This window comes from Heterodontus francisci, chromosome 9 (genome assembly GCF_036365525.1).
Source record: "Heterodontus francisci isolate sHetFra1 chromosome 9, sHetFra1.hap1, whole genome shotgun sequence".
NCBI lineage: Eukaryota > Metazoa > Chordata > Chondrichthyes > Heterodontiformes > Heterodontidae > Heterodontus > Heterodontus francisci.
In genome coordinates, this window is record NC_090379.1 from 54,568,858 (window position 1) to 54,589,501 (window position 20,644).

At 40.8% G+C, this 20,644-nt stretch overlaps 1 protein-coding gene across 3 annotated transcripts in view; it reads left to right on the forward strand.

Annotated features, from left to right (window-relative positions):
• Nucleotides 1-6,270, forward strand: part of frmd6 (FERM domain containing 6) — a 159,379-nt gene extending 153,109 nt beyond the window's left edge. For all 3 annotated transcript variants that reach the window (XM_068039098.1, XM_068039099.1, XM_068039101.1), the window contains one exon: nt 1,780-6,270. In XM_068039098.1, the coding sequence (XP_067895199.1) occupies nt 1,780-2,067 (288 nt within the window). In that variant the 3' untranslated portion in view covers nt 2,068-6,270. The remainder of the gene's footprint in view (nt 1-1,779) is intronic.
• Nucleotides 6,271-20,644: the final 14,374 nt, after the last annotated feature.

The window sequence follows — 20,644 nt, forward strand, 5'->3', positions numbered from 1 at the left end:
TCCAGGTTGTCTGTAACTATTCTCCAAGCATGTTGAAGCCAGTCATGACAACATCTTGGCGATTGGACACCAAAACCTGCACAACAGTAGCAGACTCGGTCAACAGAGATGCTAGCCTTTGTTTTAACCCAACCCACCCAGTGAAAATGGGATACACAGAGAGTTGTCATAATGTTAGAATTGAGATCCAAAGTATTATCCAAAATCCAAACTAAGTGATTTTATCGGTTCAGATGTTTCATTCTCTTTAGATTGGATAACTTTTGCTTTATTGTGTTAATGAAGCTTCAGTGTTTGCCGCACAGAAAACCTTGAGGTCTACCTGATAGAATGTTTCCAAAGTTTAGGTTACTCAATCAGACCCAATTTTATTTGTTTTTGGTGTATGTAATCAAATTTTCAGCCATTTGGTTGAACTTTGTCAAGCATCTATTATAGGATGCACTAATCAAGAGTTTCCTGTCAACTTTTTAAGTCTACTTCATAGAATCATTGAATCATAGAATGGTTACAGCACAAGAGGAGGCCATTTGGCCTGTTATGTCCATATCAGCTCTCTGTGAGAGCAAATCACCTAGTCCACTCCCCCGCCTTTTTCCCGTAGCCTTGCAAATTTTTTCTCATCAGATAATTATCCATTTCCCTTTTGAAAGACACAACTGAATCTGCCTCCGCCACACTTAGTTTAGTTTAGAGATACAGCACTGAAACAGGCCCTTCGGCCCACCGGGTCTGTGCCGACCATCAACCACCCATTTGCACTACACTAATTCCATATTCCTACCACATCCTCACCTGTCCCTATATTTCCCTACCACCTACCTATACTAGGGGCAATTGCTAATGGCCAATTTACCTATCAACCTGCAAGTCTTTGGCATGTGGGAAGAAACCGGAGCACCCGGAGGAAACCCACGCAGACACAGGGAGAACTTGCAAACTCCACACAGGCAGTACCCAGAATTGAACCCAGGTCACTGGAGCTATGAGGCTGCGGTGCTAACCACTGTGCCACACATCCTAACCACTCACTGCGGAAAAGACGTTTTTGATGTTGCCTTTGCTTCTTTTGCCAATCACCTTAAATTGATGTCCTCTGGTTCTGGATCCTTCTGCCAATGGGAACAGTTTCTCTCTATTCTGTCCAGACCTCTTATGATTTTTAACATCTCTATCAAATCTCCTTTCAACCTTCTCTCTGAGGAGAACAGCCCCAGCTTCTTCAGTCTATCCACGTAACTGAAGTTCCTCATCCCTGGAACTATTCTCGTGAATCCTTTCTGCACTCTCTGTAATGCCTTCACATCCATACTAAAGTGTGGTGCCCAGAACTGGACACAATACTCCAAGTGAGGCCGAACCAGTGTTTCATACAGGTTTATCATAACTTCCTTGCTTTTATATTCCATGCCTCTGTTTATAAAGATAAGGCTCCCGTATGCTTTATGAATCCCTTTCTCAACCTTCACTGCCACCTTCAATGATTTGTGCACATATAATCCCAGGTCCCTCTGTTCTTGCACCCCCTTTGGAATTGTATCCTTTAATTTATTTTGCCTCTCTTCATTTTCCCTACCAAAATGAATCACTTCACACTTCTCTGCATTAAATTTCATCTGCCACTTGTTTGCCCATTCTACCATCCTGTCTATGACCTCTTGAGATTTCCCACATTTTTAGAGAATAGGTTTAATAGAGCATTTATCAAGTTGTTCAAATCAAAGTTCAGAAGTCCTTTGAGTGACATGACGGCTGATGTATTGATTTTGTTATATACAGCCTGTGTGCAGAAAACCAAAGACCTCCACAGACCGGCATAGCCAAAGCTTGGATGATATTCGCCTTTATCAGAAGGACTTTATGGAGCTAGCTAACCTTTGCCAAGATACTGCTCAGAGCTACACTTTTGGCTGTGCTCATAATCTGAATGCGGAAGGTAATTGCTGTAACCGCTGCTTGGCAGAGCAGTACAATTCAACAAAGGAAACCTTCATAGTCAAACGAACAAGTAAATATTCATCTCTGGACCTTACAGCTGATGATTCTGTTCCTGAATTTGTGGTTTGAACGTTGAGTTTTAACTATGCATTAGTGATGTGCGTTGTAGGCCAGGCTGCCTACTGCATTCACAATGACCTTCCAAAGCCATTGCCTACACTTCACTGTCAAGCTGAAAGACTTTTTGTTTCAGCTGCCCAATGAACAGATAGCTTATATTCTGCAGTTCTCCCACGTTCCTGGACAAAAACAGCTGACAATGCAATGGATACCAAGAAGCCAAAGAAATGTGTTAAACAGGAGTCTAAAACAATGATAAGAAGATGCATATTTTTGAGAGTCAAAGAACGTTCAGCTACAGCAAGACAGTCAGAATTCTTTGCACATTGACTCTTCCATGGAGAACTAAATCCATGGTGTTTGGAGTATTACAATTCAGTATTACACAAACAGAGATCTTTCTAAAAAAAAACCTTGTCTTTTTTATCAAGCAAAATAGTTCAAATATTATTATTTAGTGAAACCTTAGGGTTCTTAACACTTGTGTGTTAGAGGCACCATTACTATGTTGTTGATCAACTTCTTGAAAGTGTTTCAGTTGAGATGTAGACTTGACCTTGGTACTGTGAACCTTGCAGTGTTGTGCTTGTTCAATTTTACTCCAGTACCTTTTTAGGTGCCTTTATTTTTCTTGTTTGTCAGATGTATATGTGTGCAGTGACAATCAGAAATGCTCCTCTACCCACCAACTCTCAGCCCTTCCAATATGATAAGACACAAAATAGAAAATTATAGATCCTGTGGGAAATTAAAGATATATATATATATATATATATATATATTATGTATACATACACACACACATATATGATTACATGATGGGGGGTGCAACAAAACTTGTTTTAGGTGAGGTGTGGTCTTGTTAGCCAGTTTGAATTTTGCTACAGTTAGCTGGTAAATTCCAGTGACACCGAAGATGGACAAGGCCTTTCTGTGTACATGGAGAGATGATTGCAAATGATGTGAGCTGAGAAACAGACAATTACAGTTTACTGGTGAGCCAGTAAAAGTATAAACTGGTAGGTAGTCTGGATGGCTTCATGAAGTTCCAGTGTACCAAGGCACATAGTCACATTGAATATTTATGAATACAAAAGGTTTGTATTCAAAGACATGTTATTTTGTTTATATACAATCACTCAATACATATGTTCCTAAATTCACATTTCTGTTTTATTTGATCTCATGTGGATTGGTTTGATGACCACAGTTTGCATCACTGCGGCTCGGTTTCAGTCTAAATTCCAGTGGTTCTTTGGAGTAAATGTGATGGCAAAACAGCACAATTCAGGCAAAAAAAATTAAGCATTCTAGTCAAGAATGACCATGTAAAACTGTCCCGCTTAAATGAAGGGGTTCACAGCTGCAGGACAAACAGGATGTGATAGCAAATGTTTTAACAGCCTTTGATATCCATCAGGTTTTACTCATAGTACGAGTGTAATAGATGACAAGGGAATTAATGGAATATATTATGGAAATCTTTTTTAGTTTCATTAAGACACAGTGGTATTTACATTGTGGCTGACACAGAAATTAGCTTTGTGAGATGAACTAGCTTGGTTGCTAAATGGCTAATTTTTCAACCTGATGCATGGTCTTTTGCAATACATTAATTATTGCCATATTTTAACATTTAGCAGCGTTTTTGCAACTGGAATAGTTTCTCAAAATATTTTTTGATATGAAACATGTTTTTATTGGTATTTTTATATAACTGATATTTTTACATGAAATATTAATCAAGTAGTTAAGTGCAGTGCAATTTTTAGCAGTATTACGACAATCGTTAGCAGTCATTGAAGCAGTATTATAAACTGATAATTTCAATGGGGTTAATATTTGTAAAGAAAAATTGTGTTTGGGTCAGTAAATGGGTTGGCCCTGTGGAAACTTTGGATTACTCTTCCCCCTCCCCACATAAGCACGTTAATGACCTCTGCAGAGTTTGAAGACAATGGTGTTACTTCATAAAGGATTGTGGTACAACTTTTACTGTGATTGAGCAAAAGATAAACCAATTCACTGTTTCTGCTTCCAGTAACATGGATCACACAAGCCACTAATCACAGGGTGTTAGGGTCAGTAACCAGGTAGGCATAGTTTTGGGGGTTTTCATCAGACTCCTAGATTTTTTTTTATTCTGTGTAACCTTAAACCTCTTCTAACAAGATTACTGAGATAATGATTGAATAATAATTTCTCATGCATATAGTCTATCAGTAGGCATTATTTTTAAATATTATATCACATTGTTTAAGGTATCCATGTTCAGATCAAATCTGGAGCTACAGTCTGAAAATGCATCTAGTATTTTAAAGCAAACTTGTTAAATTCTCCAAAATTTCTCCTGTAATTGCTGAAGCATGATATGACAACTTGACAATAATGGCAGAGACTTTGTCAATTAACCATGTCCTTTTAAACAGAGGGTCCCATCAGAAGTATAGTCAAATATCCACATAACTTTGATTAGATTCATGAAATAATAGAATTCTATGTATTGCTTAGCAATTGTATGAGAGTTCTTTTAGTGAAAGGAATGCAAGAGCTTAAGCTTGTAATTGAAGTCATATAGTACTGGTTGTTGTCCCATATTATAACAGGTAATGACAGGCAGGTTTGACTTAAATTGTGAGAGTTTTACATGAAATACAAGTTTGCACTGTTGCGATAGTATTGAAATTCCATCTGCTTCAAGATGGTGGGACAAAGGTGGGAAGAACTGAAGTATAGGAGATGCCTTCACTTCCATATATATGTGTATCTATCGAGGATTAGTATAAAATTCCAGTGTTTCCACGGGCATAGATCTGTCCATTAGTTTTTATCATAAATGTTAGTGAAAGTGGGTTCATGAGAATCCCATTAATGCTAAATCCGCCTGTTCACAGAATGTATCAGAATCAAACAACAGTTTCAAGAAAAGGACATGAATGCAGGCTTAACCAGTTCTCATTAGCTAGTGCTGATTGTAAATCCCCAGTAGATAGCAGTTATGAGACTGTGTGTACATTTTTTGTAAGGGCATGAATAATTTACAGTATAGGCATAGTTTCAGTTGGCAGAGTTATGAGAATTGGAATCAAGTGAAATGCACAGAGGAAGTGGATTATAAGCTAACTCACTTGTGTTTGACATACCAGACATGTGCCACTGTTCATTTGTGCAGAATTTAAACAAATATCACTTTTGGCAGTTTATCAAAACTTTCTGTTAACTGATAATTACTGATTTATCAAACCTTCTGACACCCTAACAACAATTATCACACAGCAATGTTAAGGTATTTTAAAAATGTTCTTTTAAAATCTATATTTTAAGGATCATTAGGTTTGTCTCAAGTGCACATTTTTGAAAGCTGATAATGATATGCCAGTTTATATTGTTAGCTCTAATAGGTCTTATGCATGCGGTTCTTAGACTTCTGGGAAATACCAGTAAAATAATCTGCCCATCAGAAACAAAGAACTTCTCTGTTAATGTTTGTTACTCAAAATCAATCTACCCGCTAAACAGATTTTTAAAAATTGTGATTCCATATCAATGAGAAAAAAATCAACACATTCTTCATTAACACATTACACTCTGAGGATTCATGTTATATGAAGGGGGTCCCACTTTTGACTCGAACTTTGATTAACCATAGCTAATTAAAGTCGGAATAGATTGCTGCATTAAGATAGGTAGTTGAAACATATTGTATTGCAGGGGGCCCCAGGTACATCATCATTCAATTTCTTGAGATGATTTCTGAAATTTAGCGCACAGATGGATTTTTTTGGCTAAGCACACTGCTTTATCTTACAAAGATACAACTCCCTTTCAGTTATGTTTCTCAGTCTTGTTTTTCATACTTTTTATTGGCTTCATAGAATTTGGGCTTAACTCTAGACAAATATCCAGCAACATCTGGAACTATACTGAAAGATTGCATTGGTTATTTATTCCAAAACTAGGTTTTATGCATTAGTTTTAAAAAAGGCCAATTTTTCAGCAGCATATTAAAAATTGTTTGTTACATTTCATATCCTTTAATATAATAATTGCACAAACTATAAAGAATCCTTTCTGTGAAAGGAGCTCCTGTCAGGATATGTAAAATAAGAGAACATTGTGCAGCCTGTAATTGAATTACTTTGGAAAAATGAAGTCCAATGAGTACCTTCAAGGTACAAATGCCAAAATATAATAAAAAAAATTTTGATTGCATTTATCACTGCTCTATGTATTAATTTTAAGGAAGCAAGCTTGTAACTGAAGTTTAGTAATGGATTATTGAATTTTGGTCTGAATCCCAGGGCGTTGTCAGTATAATTTCCCCACATTGGTTGGTCAGTCCTTACAGGGGCTTAATTAGAACATCATGTGGAAGCAAGATGATACTGTATTTTCCCTGTTTCAGTTGCTACTCCTGAGCAAATAGGATGATTACCACAGAGAAACCTATACCTCAGACTGTACTTGTTACTGGTTGAAAGAAGAAAAAAATATTAAAGTAAGGAAACTTGCTTTAATTTTTACAATTTGAGTGCTCAGGGAATCCTTCAAAACTTCAGCATTAGAAATCTGTAATGAAACTCTTGAGCATTATCTGCATTGACATGTATTTGTTTTTTTCATTGGCTTCAGTAAGGGAGAACACAATGGATGTTTGTAACACAATTCTTACTAGCCCAGGCCTTTCCCAACATAACAATGTGAGACCAGTCTATTAACTATTCATCAGTCCATATTTACTAACCAGTCAAGTGACTTAAAATGCAAAGGTCTATATAAATTCTCATGGAATTTTCTCATACAGAGACATTTGAAATGTGAAATCAGTGACCCTTATGAATAAAAACTAGCAGAAATGCCCAATATTAAGCTAGTGGTTTGTACCTTCAGTGTAGTTTGTGGCCCTTGCAGTTGATGTAGTTTAAGCAAATGTTTCACGTGAGTTTTTTTGAAAACTGTAAGTCTCTTTAAAATGTATTGTACAGGCAGAATGTGGAGACCTAACAGCTACAGTTTTGATAACAATAGAAAACTATCTCAAAATTATGAGGGGTTTTAATAGAGGAAGTAGGGAAAAACTACTTCCTCTGGCAAGTGGGTCTGAAACCAGAGGCCATAGATTTAAAAGAATTGGCAAAAGAATTGGAGAAATTGGGTGAATTTTTATTTACACAGACGGTTGTTTAGATCTGGAACGTACCATCTGGAAGGATGATGGAAATAGCTTTCGCAAGAACTTTTAAAAGGCAATTGGGCGTGTGTTTGAAGATGCTTAATTTGCAGGATGATTGGAAAAAAGCTGGGATGTGGATTTAAATTCGACAGCTGGTTCAAAGAGCTGCATGTTGCACCAGCCTCACATTGTTTTAAAAAAAATTGAAGCATGTGCTTTGTTTATGTCTGTCAACCAAATAAAAGGAGCCAAAATGGAAAATATTAGCAAAATGTATTTTTAAGAACTACACTGCTCAGTGAAACTATGGCTGGAATTTTTCATTGAGCGACGGCCCCGCCCACCGGCTGAAAAGTCGGTGGTGAGCCCGCCTTCGCCGGACCAGGGGAGCCAGGCGGGACTTTTCGCTCCCCAGGCCCTTAATTTGTCTTGGAAGTCCCGCCTAATGAGCTGCCGACCAATCAATGGGCTGGCAGTTCTTAGTCCCAGCAGCGCCACCAGGAGGGGTGGCCACTGCAGGGACTACACCCAGCTAGAGCAAGCAAGGTGAAGGATGGCCCCGGAAGACCGGTAAGTGTCCCCGACGAAGCCCTTAAAAAATCGGCTGGGCCCCGGCAAGGCAAGGGAGATCGATTGGCGGGGGGCAGGGGTATTGTGCGCTGGGCGGCTTCGGGGGCATCCCTCCAGGGGACATAGAGTGCCCAATCAGCAGGGCCCCCCTTCAGCCCACAAGACCATACGAATTAGAGCAGGAGTAGGCCACTCGGCCCTTCAAGCCTCCTCCACCATTCAATAAGTTCATAGCTGAATTGTTTACTCCATATTTCCACCTAACCCCGATAACCTTCCACCCCCTTGCTTATCAAGCATCTATTTACCTCTGCCTTAAAAATATTCGAAGACTCTGCATCCACCGCCTTTTGAGGAAGAGAAATTCAAAGACACATGACCCCATGAGAGAAAAAACTTCTCCTCATCTCTGTCTTAAATGGGTGACCCCTTATTTTTAAACACTGACTCCTAGTTCTAGATTCTCCGACAAGGGGAAACATCCTTTCCACATCCACCCTGTCAAGACCCCTCAGGATCTTATATGTTCCAATCAGGTCGCCTCTTACTTTTCTAAATTCCAGCGGATACAAGCCTAGCCTGTCCAAGCATTCCTCATAGGACAGCCCGCCCATTCCAGGTATTAGTCTAGTAAATCTTCTCTGTACTGCATCCAATGCATTTACATCCTTCCTTAAATAAGGAGACCAGTACTGTACACAGTACGTCAGATGTGGTCTCACCAATGCCCTGTATAGCTGAAGCATAACCTCCCAACTTTTGTATTCAGTTCCCCTCATGATAAACGATAACATTCTATTAGCATTCCTAATTACATGCTGTACCTGCATAATAACCTTTTGTGATTCATCCACTAGGACACCCAGATCCCTCTGCACCTCAGACTACTGCAAACTCTCACCATTTAGATAATAAAGAACAAAGAAAATTACAGCACAGGATAGGCCCTTTGGCCCTCCAAGCCTACGCCAATCCAAATCCTCTATCTAAACCTGTCACCTATTTTCTAAGGGTCTGTATCTCTTTACTTCCTGCCCATTCATGTATCTGTCTAGATACATCTTAAAAGACGCTATCGTGCCTGCGTCTACCACTTCCGCTGGTAATGCGTTCCATGCACCCACCACCCTCTGCGTAAAGAACTTTCCACGCATATCCCCCCTAAACTTTTCCCCTTTCACTTTGAACTCGTGTCCCCTTGTAATTGAATCCCCCACTCTGGGGAAAAAGCTTCTTGCTATCCACCCTGTCTATACCTCTCATGATTTTGTACACCTCAATCAGGTCCCCCCTCAACCTCCGTCTTTCTAATGAAAATAATCCTAATCTACTCAACCTCTCTTCATAGCTAGCGCCCTCCATACCAGGCAACATCCTGGTGAACCTCCTCTGCACCCTCTCCAAAGCATCCACATCCTTTTGGTAATGTGGCGACCAGAACTGCACGCAGTATTCCAAATGTGGCCGAACCAAAGTCCTGTACAACTGTAACATGACCTGCCAACTCTTGTACTCAATACCCCGTCCGATGAAGGAAAGCATGCCGTATGCCTTCTTGACCACTCTATTGACCTGCGTTGCCACCTTCAGGGAACAATGGACCTGAACACCCAAATCTCTCTGTCCATCAATTTTCCCCAGGACTTTTCCATTTACTGTATAGTTCACTCTTGAATTGGATCTTCCAAAATGCATCACCTCGCATTTGCCCTGATTGAACTCCATCTGCCATTTCTCTGCCCAACTCTCCGATCTATCTATATTCTGCTGTATTCTCTGACAGTCCCCTTCAGTATCTGCTACTCCACCAATCTTAGTGTCGTCTGCAAACTTGCTAATCAGACCACCTATACTTCCCTCCAAATCATTTATGTAATGTGCTTCTTTTTTATTCTTCCTGCCAAAGTGGACAATTTCACACTTTCCCACATTATACTCCATTTGCCAGGTCTTTTCCCACTCACTTAACCTATATATATCCCTTTGAAGCCTCTTTATGTCCTCTTCACAAGTTACTTTCCTACCTATCTTTGTGTGATCAGCAAATTTAGCAACCATACCTTCGGTCCCTTCATCTAAGTCATTTATATAAATTGTAAAAAGTTGAGGCCCCAGCACTGATCCCTGTGGCACACCACTCAATACGTCTTGCCAACCAGAAAATGACCCATTTATGCCTACTCTGTTTCCTGTTAGATAACCAATCTTCTATCCATGCCAATATGTTACCCTCTACACCATGAGCTTTTATGTTCTGCAATAACCTTTGATGTGGCACCTTATCAAATGCCTTCTGGAAATCTAAGTACAATACATCCACCGGTTCGCCTTTATCCACAGCATGTAACTCCCTCAAAAAACTCCAATAAATTGGTCAAACATGATTTCCCTTTCACAAAACCATGTTGACTCTGCCCGATTACCTTGAATTTTTCTAAATGCCCTGCTATAATATCTTTAGTAATAGCTTCTAACATTTTCCCTAAAACAGATGTTAAGCTAACTGACCTGTAGTTTCCTGCTTTCTGTCTCCCTCCCTTTTTGAATAAAGGAGTTACATTCGCTATTTTTCAATCTCACGGAACCTTCCCCGAATCTAGTGAATTTTGGAAAATTAAAACTAATGCAACTATCTCACTAGCCACTTTTAACACTCTAGGATGAAGTCCATCAGGACCTGGGGACTTGTCTGCCCACAGCTCCAACAATTTCTTCAGTACCACTTCCCTGGCAATCGTAATTTTCTTGAGTTCCTCCCTCCCTTCCATTTCCTGACTTACAACTAATACTGGGATGTTACTTGTATCCTCAGTAGTGAAGACCAATGCAAAATATCTGTTCAATTCATCTGCCATCTCCTTATTATCCATTTTTAATTCCCCTGGCACAATTTTTATAGGACCAACGCTCACTTTGTTAACTCGTTTCTTTTTTAAATATCTATGGAAACTCCTACTGTCTGTCTTTATATTTCTAGCTAGCTTTCTCTTGTACTCTAATTTTACCTTCCTTATCAATCTTTAGTCATTCTTTGCTGTTTTTTATATTCTGTCCAAACTTCTGACCTGCCTCCCAGCTTTGCGCAATTGTAGGCTTTTTCTTTAAGTTTGATGCTACCTTTTAACTGTTTTAGTTAACCACGGATGGTGGATCCCACCCTTGGAATTTTTCTTTCTTGTTAAAATGTATCTATTCTGTGTATTCTGAAATATCCCCTTAAATGTCTGCCACTGCATCTCTATTAACCTATCCCTTAACCTGATTTGCCAGTTCACTTTAGTTAGCTCTGCTTTCATGCCCTCATAATTGTCCCTATTTAAGTTTAAAATATTAGTTTTGGACCCATTCTTCTCTCCCTCAAACTGAATATAAAATTCAATCATATTATGATCGCTGCTACCTAAGGGAACCTTAACAATGAGGTCATTAATTAATCCTATCTCATTGCACAATACCAGGTCTAGTATAGTCTGCTCTCTGGTTGGCTCCAGAACGTATTGTTCCAAGAAATTATCCCGAAAACATTCTATATACTCCTCATCTAGGCTATCTCTGCCCATCTGATTTTTCCCTTCTATATGTAGGTTAAAAGCCCCCATAATTATCGCCATACCTTTCTGACAAGCTTCCATTATTTCTTCCTTTATACCTCATCCTACAGTGTGCTTAATGTTAGGTGGCCTCTCATCTCTACCCAAACTGCTTCTACGTCCTGGTCTCCTGAACTTAGGTCATCCCTCTCTATTGCTCTAATGCCATCATTAATTAACAGAGCTACCCCTCCACCTTTTCCTAGCTTCTTGTCCTTCCTAAATACCATGTACCCTTCAACGTTCAGGCCCCAATCTATGTCGCCCTGCAGCTATGTCTCTGTCATGGCTTTCAGATCGTACTTATTTATTTTTATTTGCACTCTCAGTTCATCTGTTTTGTTTTGAATGCTACGTACATTCAGCTACAGAGCCTATAGTTGTGTCCTTTAATTATTTTTGTAACCTCTAGCCTTATCTCGTAGATTAACTTGTAGATTTGTAAGCTCTGTCCCTTCCTGTCACCGTCTGTTAGTCATTTCCCATATTAATACCTTTCTCTGTTACCTTGTCTCTACTCCTTGATTTACCATATCTTCCCAAATTTGATCCCTTGCCTCACTCACTAAGGCCTCCTGGTTTTACTAAATGGGGTTCTTGAGGCTTTTGCCGCCTGGCTGCCATGCATAAAATACCCATGGCAGTGGGAAGAGGCCCTTAAGTGCCAGTTAATTGGCCACTTAATGGCTTTGATTGGCCAGGGGTGGGTGGGGGCCGTTTCTCACTGCCACTGCCCCGCGTAAAATTGCAGCGGAGATGGGAGGGGGTTGGGAACGCCCCCCCACCCCCACACACACCCCCCACCCTCCGCCACCAGCCTGCTCGTTTGGGGGCTGTAAACTTCCAGCCTATGTCATTGCGAGGAAATAAAGCTACTGTATCCACCTATAGAGTATTCACTCGTCAGGCATTTCATGGTTAGATGGAATGTAAAGTTCTCTCTCTATCCCAGCAACATGCATTGATGCTAACCTCAAAAGAACAACCCCTGCTGCACCATTGTGACATTGCATTACTATACAAACTTTACTGGAGCCTCTTGAGACTGGCCAGTCTAGTACTGAATTAGGGGTCAGTTTGTACTATGGACCTACAGTCCCTAAGAAGTGGAATAAGACTGTCCAAACATATTTAATGTAGGCCCTTTGTTGAGGTGTTATTCTGTATCCTCATCTAATACATTATCATTCCCCTGATTTATCTGTTCTCTTCTTTAAAATGAATGGCTGACGCAATGAAAGAAGCATCGGTTCAAAATTCAGTGTGGACTGCTTTTGATTGCATGCTGGATGGCCTACTTGGCCTACAGAAATTGGTCCTTGGGCCTCATGTAATGATTAAGCCAAACTGTTGGTGCCTATCATACCTCCAGAAGGAGTTTGCTTGTGTAATTGAATCAAATATGGGCTGCTTACCTTGACAGTAGTAGCCCTCAGGTACATCCCGGGAGGGGAAGGGGATCCGAATGGAAGCAGGGGAAGGCAATCACAAGCTGGCAGCAGCCCTCTATGGGACGAGGTGAAGCACTTAGTTAGAAGCCCTTCTTTAACTGCAGACTAATGACATCCTCCTTTCCTGGGGATCCAACTATAGGAGATTCTTGATAAACAAGGGTGTGAAAGGTTATCGGGGGTAGGTGGAAATGTGGAGTAATCAGTTCAGCCTTGAACTTATTGAATAGCGGAGCAGGTTCAAGGGGCCGAGTGCCCTACTTCTGCACCTAATTTGTATGTTCGAGAAGACCCTTCTTTCTCTTCCTTATCATCATCCCTTTCAGCTTCACAAAGTATTAATCCATTCTACATGGTGACGGTGTACAGAACACTGCAAGCATCAGTAATCCTGTATTGCAAGGCTCCATCGGATTAAGCTAAACACCTAAAATGAATCCTCAAAATGCCAATGGGCTGCTCTATTAAAAGTCATGCAGTTCCATGCCCCTTATATTTATTCTCCTCTGTATGCGGATACCTTACTGGAATTATTAACCGTAACAGCCAGGCATATCCCTGAACACCAATCAACCTTCCTGATGCATGGCTCAAAATCATCAAGATTGCTGAGGTGGATTGATAGCCTCCTGGTTATCAGGCATCAGCATGCATGATAAGATAATTAGCATCACTTACAAGCTAGACATTTATTGTTTGTTCATCGCATGTGGGCACTGCTGGCAAGGCTGTATTTATTGCCCTTCAGAAGATGGTGATGAGCTGCTTTCTTGAATGCTGCTGTCCGTGTGCTTCCACAATGCTGTTAGGTAGGGAGTTCCAGGATTTTGATCCAGTGACGGTGTAGGAACTAGATATAGTTCCAAATTAGGATGGTGTGTGAATTGGAGGGGAACTTGGAGGCAGAATTCCCAGCCTCTGACCTCCTCTTGTTTCACAGTATTTATATGGCTGGTCCAGGTTGTGATCTTCCAATGCATCTGCTGCCCTTGTTCTTCTAAGTGGTAATTGTTGCAGGTTTGGATGGTGCTGTCGAAGGAGTTTTGGTGTGTTGCTGTTGTGCATCTTGTAGATGGTACACACTGCTGCCACTGTGTGCCAGTGGTGAAGGGAGTGAATGTTGAAGGTGGTGGATGGGGTACCAATCAAGCGGGCTGCTTTGTCCTGGATGATGTTGAACTTCTTGAGTGTTGTTGGAGCTGCACTCATCCAGGCAAGTGGAGAGTATAACATCACACTCGAGACTTGTGCCTTGTAGATGATGGACAGGCTTTGGAGAGTCAGGAGATGCATTATTTGCTGCAGAATTCCCTGCCTCTGACCTGTTCTTGTAGTCACAGTATTTAGATAGCTGGTCCAATTAAGTTTCTGGTTAATGGTAGCCCCCAGTTAATGGTGGGATTTCAGTGATGGTAATGCCATTGAATGTGAAGAAGAGGTTGTCAGATTCTCTCTTGTGAGAGATGGTCATTGTCTGGCAGTTGTACGGTGAAAATGTTACTTGCCACTTATTAGCCCAAGCCTGAATGTTGTTCAGGTCTTGCTGCATACGTGTATGGACTGTTTCAGTGGCTGACGAGTTGTGAGTGGTGCTGAACATTGTGCAATCATCAGCGAACATCCCCACTTCTGACATTATGATGGAGGGAAGGTCATTGATGAAGCAGCTCAAGATGGTTGGGCCTAGGACATGTCCCTGAGGAACCCCTGCAGCAATGGCCTGGGACTGACATGATTGATCTCCAACAACTAAACCCATCTTTCTTTATGCTAGGAATGCTTCCAGCCAGTGGTGAGTGAGATATATTTGAGTGGCACTGACAGATAAAATGGACATCAAGCATGGACAGTTCAAGGAAGTGTTTATTTACGTCATGACATCAATACATCATCAAATTATTAGCATGCTATATAAATAGATTAGACTGCTTTCCCTTTCAAAACAAAAGTATTTTTCTCTACAATTAACTATATTTACAAATCAAGTTTAATAATAGGTTTACGAATCTTTCTGATTTCTGGATAGGTTTTGGTACAGTTAGCTTTTGGACTAAGTTTTGTTTCAGAACTTAGAGAAGGTCTTGTTCTTTTCTCAAAAATTAGTACTTCAAACACTGAAGTCTGAACTGGTTCAAACCCTGGCATGAGCTCATGCTCATGTTTTGGTTCATTCCTTGTCGGATCATGTGATCTACATGGACATTTCTCACTTCATGGGCTGGATTCTATGAGCTCGCCGCTGAGATCGTTGGCAAGCTCAAAAAATGGCAGCCCGACAAAGAGCTGGCGTGACCTTAAGCGCGGAAGCTCATTTAAATAGCCGGGCAGCCCACCCGTCCCCCAATCACGTGGCGTGGGGGAGGGGGGGGTGCTGTCTGTCCCCGGCAATGGCATCAGCTGGCTGGCGCCATTTTTAGAGGGCAGTCAGCCCTGCTGGTATATTTAAATGTTTTAAGACATATCCCCCCAGAATTCATAAATAAAGTTCCAATTCCCCTTCCCCCCTCCATAACAATTACATGAACTATTTGCCCTTTCTCCCCCTCAAAACAATTACCTTTAACATCAGGCCCTCAAGATCGCAGGTGAGTGTAATTAAATTAATTAATTTTATTGATTTACATATTCAAATTGTGGTCCCATTGCCCAGCGGCAGGGAGGCCACCACGGCGTCTCACCACCGCCGGGAGGATCAGGCCGGGCCCTGCCAGCATCGAGATCCATGGCGGGCCTTATCTAGAGCCATCTTCAGGCCATCCCCACCATGGATCACGACATCGAGGGCTGCTTAAAATCCAGCCCTACATCTTTCTTCAACAACTCATGTAGTGGAGCTAACACTGTTGCAAGCTCAGGCAGAATGTGCGAGCAGTATTGAACAATGCCTCGAAAAGATCAAAGCTCAGACACATCTTTCGACTTTGGGGTTAACTATAGCCTCTATCTTCTCTTTCACTGACTGTTGCCCTTTTTCATTGATTTTCAAGCTAAGGTACACATGCTCTTTTTCAACTTCACATTGAGATCATTGAGCCTGTTTAATACTTCGTCCAACACTTGCAGATTCTCTTCCTCTGTAGCAGTCACGATCAACACAGCATCCTGATTTCACAAGTAATGTGTCACACCTTGCAAAACCTTATCCATTGTAGCTTGGAAGATTTTTGGAGAAGACTTCACACTAGAGTAGCTTCGTATGGGAGTATAACTGCATGTATGTGTTTACTGTGAGATACTGCTGTCTCTCTCAATCCACATTGAGCTGGGCATAAGCATGGGACAAATCCAATTTTGTGAATAGCTTGGATCTCGCTAACTCCGCATACAGATCTTGAGAGGTCAATAGTAGATACTGCTCATCATTTACTGCCTGGTTGATTGTGAATTTGTAGTCCATGCATAACCTTACGGTTTTGTCTGACTTTTAGAATCATGGAATGGTTACACCACAGAAGGAGGCCATTCACTTAGCGCCACTCCCCTGCCTTCTCCCCGTAGCCCTGCACAGTCTTCCTTTTCAGATATTAATCCAATTCCCTCTTGAATGCCATGATTGAACCTGCCTCCACCACACTCTCAGACAGTGCATTTCAGATCCTAACCACTCACTGCATGAAAAAGGTTTCCTCATGTTGCCATTGCTTATTTTGCCAATTACCTTAAATCTGTGCCCTCTGATTCTTGATCCTTCCACCAATAGGAAGAGTTTCTCCCTATCTACTCTGTCCAGATCCCTCATGATTTTGAATATCTCTTTCAAATGTCCTCTCAACCTTCTCTTCTCCAAGAAAAACAATCCTAACTTCTCCAACCTATCCACGTAACTGAAGTTCCTCATCCATTCTCATGAATCTTTTCCACACCGTCTCTAGCACTTTCACATGCTCCCTAAAATGTGGTGCCCAGAACTGGATGCAGTACTCTAGTTGAGGCCAAACCAGTGTCTTATACAAGTTCAACATAGCTTCCTTGCTTTTGTACTCTATGCTCCGATTGATAAAGCCCATGATGCTATATGCTTTATTAACCGCTCTCTCAACTTGGCCTGCCACCTTCAATGATTTATGCACATTGTTACAACCAGGTGAGAAAGGGTTCCAGGGGTTCCCTCTCAGCCTTTGCCTGGTTTTAATTTTTAAAACACCCCCTCAGTGAATCCTTGTTCACTGCTCTCCAATTGGAAGGCAAAGAAATCAACCAGACAGGTTTTCTTAGATTTAAACAAGAAAAGTGGAGGTTTATTAACCTTAAACTCTAATTTGGTTAACAATTACAAATATGCGATGTGACCACGTTAGCATGCATACGCGATAAACACACACACAGATAGAGACAGAAAAGTAGAAAGAACAAAGGGAAAAAGGTCGAGGCAATAGCTGGGATTTATTTACAGTCCTTTGAGTTCAATGTTGAGTATTTGATTGCCGCCGGTAAGTCTTGCCATTTCGTTAGGGCCCAGTGTACACTTTAAAACTTGTTTCGATGTAGGAGTCTTTTCTCTCTTGAGGTTTAAATGACTTCAGTGGATCCGGAGATTTGTGTGAGAGGGAGAGAGAGAGAGATAGCCAGGAGAGAGGCTGTCTTCTTCCAAGGTCAATTGCAATCTGACCCAAACTGTGCCGTGAGCAGTTCAAACAAAACCTGGGCTAATAGGTTAGTCATGTGACTAGCTGTTGTAACAAACTCCTGTGTTTGTGGATTCTTCATCTTAGCAGACACCCTGGAATGCTGGCTTTCTTACACATTCAATGTCTGGTGATCAAAATACATTTGGGTTAATTGGATCAGGGAGCCATTCTATTATCTCCAGGCATTTTTTCTTAGCATGCAAATGTTTTCCAGCCACTGCTGATCTCTTTAAACAAGTTATTTCTTAATTCCAGCAACAGTTTAAATTTAATGTTCATATGACAAAATTAACATGCCTCGTTCTTGGCAGGTGGAGTCTTCATGACAACATTTCCACCTCTGCTCCTGCACCCCCTTTATAATTGTACCCTTTATTTTATATTATTTCTTCACGTTCTTTCTACCAGTATGAATCCCTTCACACTCCTCTGCATTAAATTCCATCTGCCACTTGTCCCCCCACCACCACCACCCTCCCCCCCGGCCATTCCACTTTTAAAGTTCTACACTATCCTCTTCACAGATCACAATGCTTCCAAATTTTGTATCATCTGCTAATTGGGGAAATGATGGCATGGTGGTAATGTCACTGAACTAGTAAGCCAGAGGCTCAGACTGCTACCCTGGGGACATGGGTTCAAATCCCACCATGACAGCTGGTGGAACTTAAATTCATTTAATTAGTAACATTCTGGAATCAAAAGTTTGTCTCAGCAATGAAACTACCATTGTTGTAAAACCCATCTGATTCATTAATGCCCTTTAGAGAAGGAAATCTGCCGTCCTTACGTGGTCTGGCCTACATGTAACTCCAGGCCCACAGCAATGTGGTTGACTCTTAACTGCCCTCTGAAATGGCCTAGCAAGCCATTCAGTTGTCAAGGGCACTTAGGGAATGGGCAACAAATGCTGGCCACTCCAATTAGGCCAACATCCCATGAAAGAAAAAAAACATTTTGAAGTTGTGCCCTGTGCACCAAGGTCAAGGTCGTTAATATATATCAGGAAGAGCAGGCATCCTACTATTGACCCCTGGGAACTCCACTACAAATCTTCTTCCAGTCCAAAAAACAACCATTAATCACTATGTTTCCTGTCACTCAGCCAATTTTGTATCCATGTTGCTACTGTCTGTTTTATTCCATGGGCTCTAACTTTGCTGACAAGCCTGTTATGTGGCACTTTATCAAATGCCTTTTGGAAGTCCATGTACACCACATCAACAGCATTATCCTCATTAACCCTCTCTGTTACTTCATCATAAAATTCAAGCAAGTTAGTTAATCACTATTTGCCCTTATCAAATCGGTGCTGGCTTTCCACATTTGTCCAAGTGACCAATAATTTTTCCCTAAATTATCGTTTCTAGAAGCTTTCCCACCACACGTTTAAACTGACTGGCCTGTAGTTGTTGAGCTTGTCTTTTACACCCTGGTTCAAAAAAAAGTGTATATTTACAATTCTCCAGTCTTCTGGTACCACCCTTGAGTCTAAGGAAGGTTGGAAACTCATAGCCAGTGCCTCCACAATTTCCACTCTCACTTCCTTCAGTATCCTTGGATGTATCTCATCCAGTCCTGGTATCTATCAACTTTTAAGTACCGCTAGCCTATCCAATACCAACTCCTTATCAATTTTAAACCCTTCAAGTGTCCGAACTACCTCATCTTTCACCATGGCCTGTGTAGCATCTTCTTCCTTTGTAAAGACAGATGCAAAGTATTAATTTAATACCTCAGCCATGCCCGCTGCCTCCATGCGTAAATCCCCTTTTTGGTCCCTACTTGACCCCATTCCTTCTTTTATCACCTTTTTTTATCACCTTTTTTTACTATTTAAGTGCCTATAGGAGATCTTTGGATTCCCTTTTATGTTCGTTACCAGTCTCTTTTCATACTCTCTCTTTGCTTCTCTTATTTGCTTTGTTATGAATATTCCCTTTTTTTGGTTAAATTTTAAGAATTTGTGTTTTAAAACTGAAATTGATTCCATAGATGCTGGAACTTTGAGGTTTTTTTTTAAAAAAAGGAGGTCACCAGAAGGTATGGACTGAGTTTGAACTGTAAACAGTTACTGAAAGGCACCTGTTTTCAAATAACCCAGCAGGGGTTGTTTTTGACTAGGAGAGATATTTACAAAGAAGTGACAGGCCAAGATTTATAGAGGTCAGGAGACTTGACTTTTAGTTTCATTTTGAACTGTTACAACAGTCATTTGGTGATTTTGGCTGCCAAATGTCGAACAGCTCAGTTTTCTCTCTTGAAAATCAACCCTGCATATAGTGTGGCAGTTTCCTATTTCCTCCTGTATTTGAAGAAACCCTGCATGTGTGATGGAACCTTTGCATCAAATGTGTGGGAAGTAAAACCTGGTTGCTGAATTCCTGCTGTAAGAACTACTTGGAGCATCTGTAGCTGCATCTCTTGGAAAGCCTACCCAAACTGATCACCAACATTGCCTGGAAAGAGCTGTTCTAGGAAGATCCCATTGACAGCCATTGGCACGTATTTGGGATGCCTAAACAAAACAAAGGACATATTTCTATACCTTTTTAGCCTATTTTTTAAAATTCCTTCTATTTCTTTGTAACAGCTGTAAACAAAAATCCTTTTTATTTTTTCCTGTTTAACCAGTTGTATATGTTTGTGTGTGTGTGTGTGTGTGTGAGAGCTAGGATAAATAAGGGTCTTTAACATTTCAATTTGTGTCTATGTTTTACTTCATTATTGATTAAGAATTGGTTTATAATAAACAAATAAATCTGTTGTTTATTAAAGAAATCTGGTTTGTGTGTGTTATCCTGGGGGAAAATAGAGAATATGGTTGACCGTATCAGTAAGTGGGAAAATTTAAATATATGTTGTAACCTGTGGAGAAGTGGAATAGTGCACTCCTCCTGCCTCGGTCATAACAGCTTTCTCAATTCCCCTCTGAACCTTCTATATTCAGCTTGGTTCTCGGTTGTATTATCCAATTGACATCTATCATAAGCACACTTTTTCTTCATCTTAATCTCTATCTCTTTTGTCATTCAGGGAGCTCTGGATTTGTTTGCCCTACGTTCCCCCTTTGTGGGAATGTACCTTGACTGTGCCTGAACTATCTCTTCTTTAAAGGCAGCCTATTGTTCCGTTACGGTTTTGCCTGCCAACCTTTGATTCCAATTCATCTGG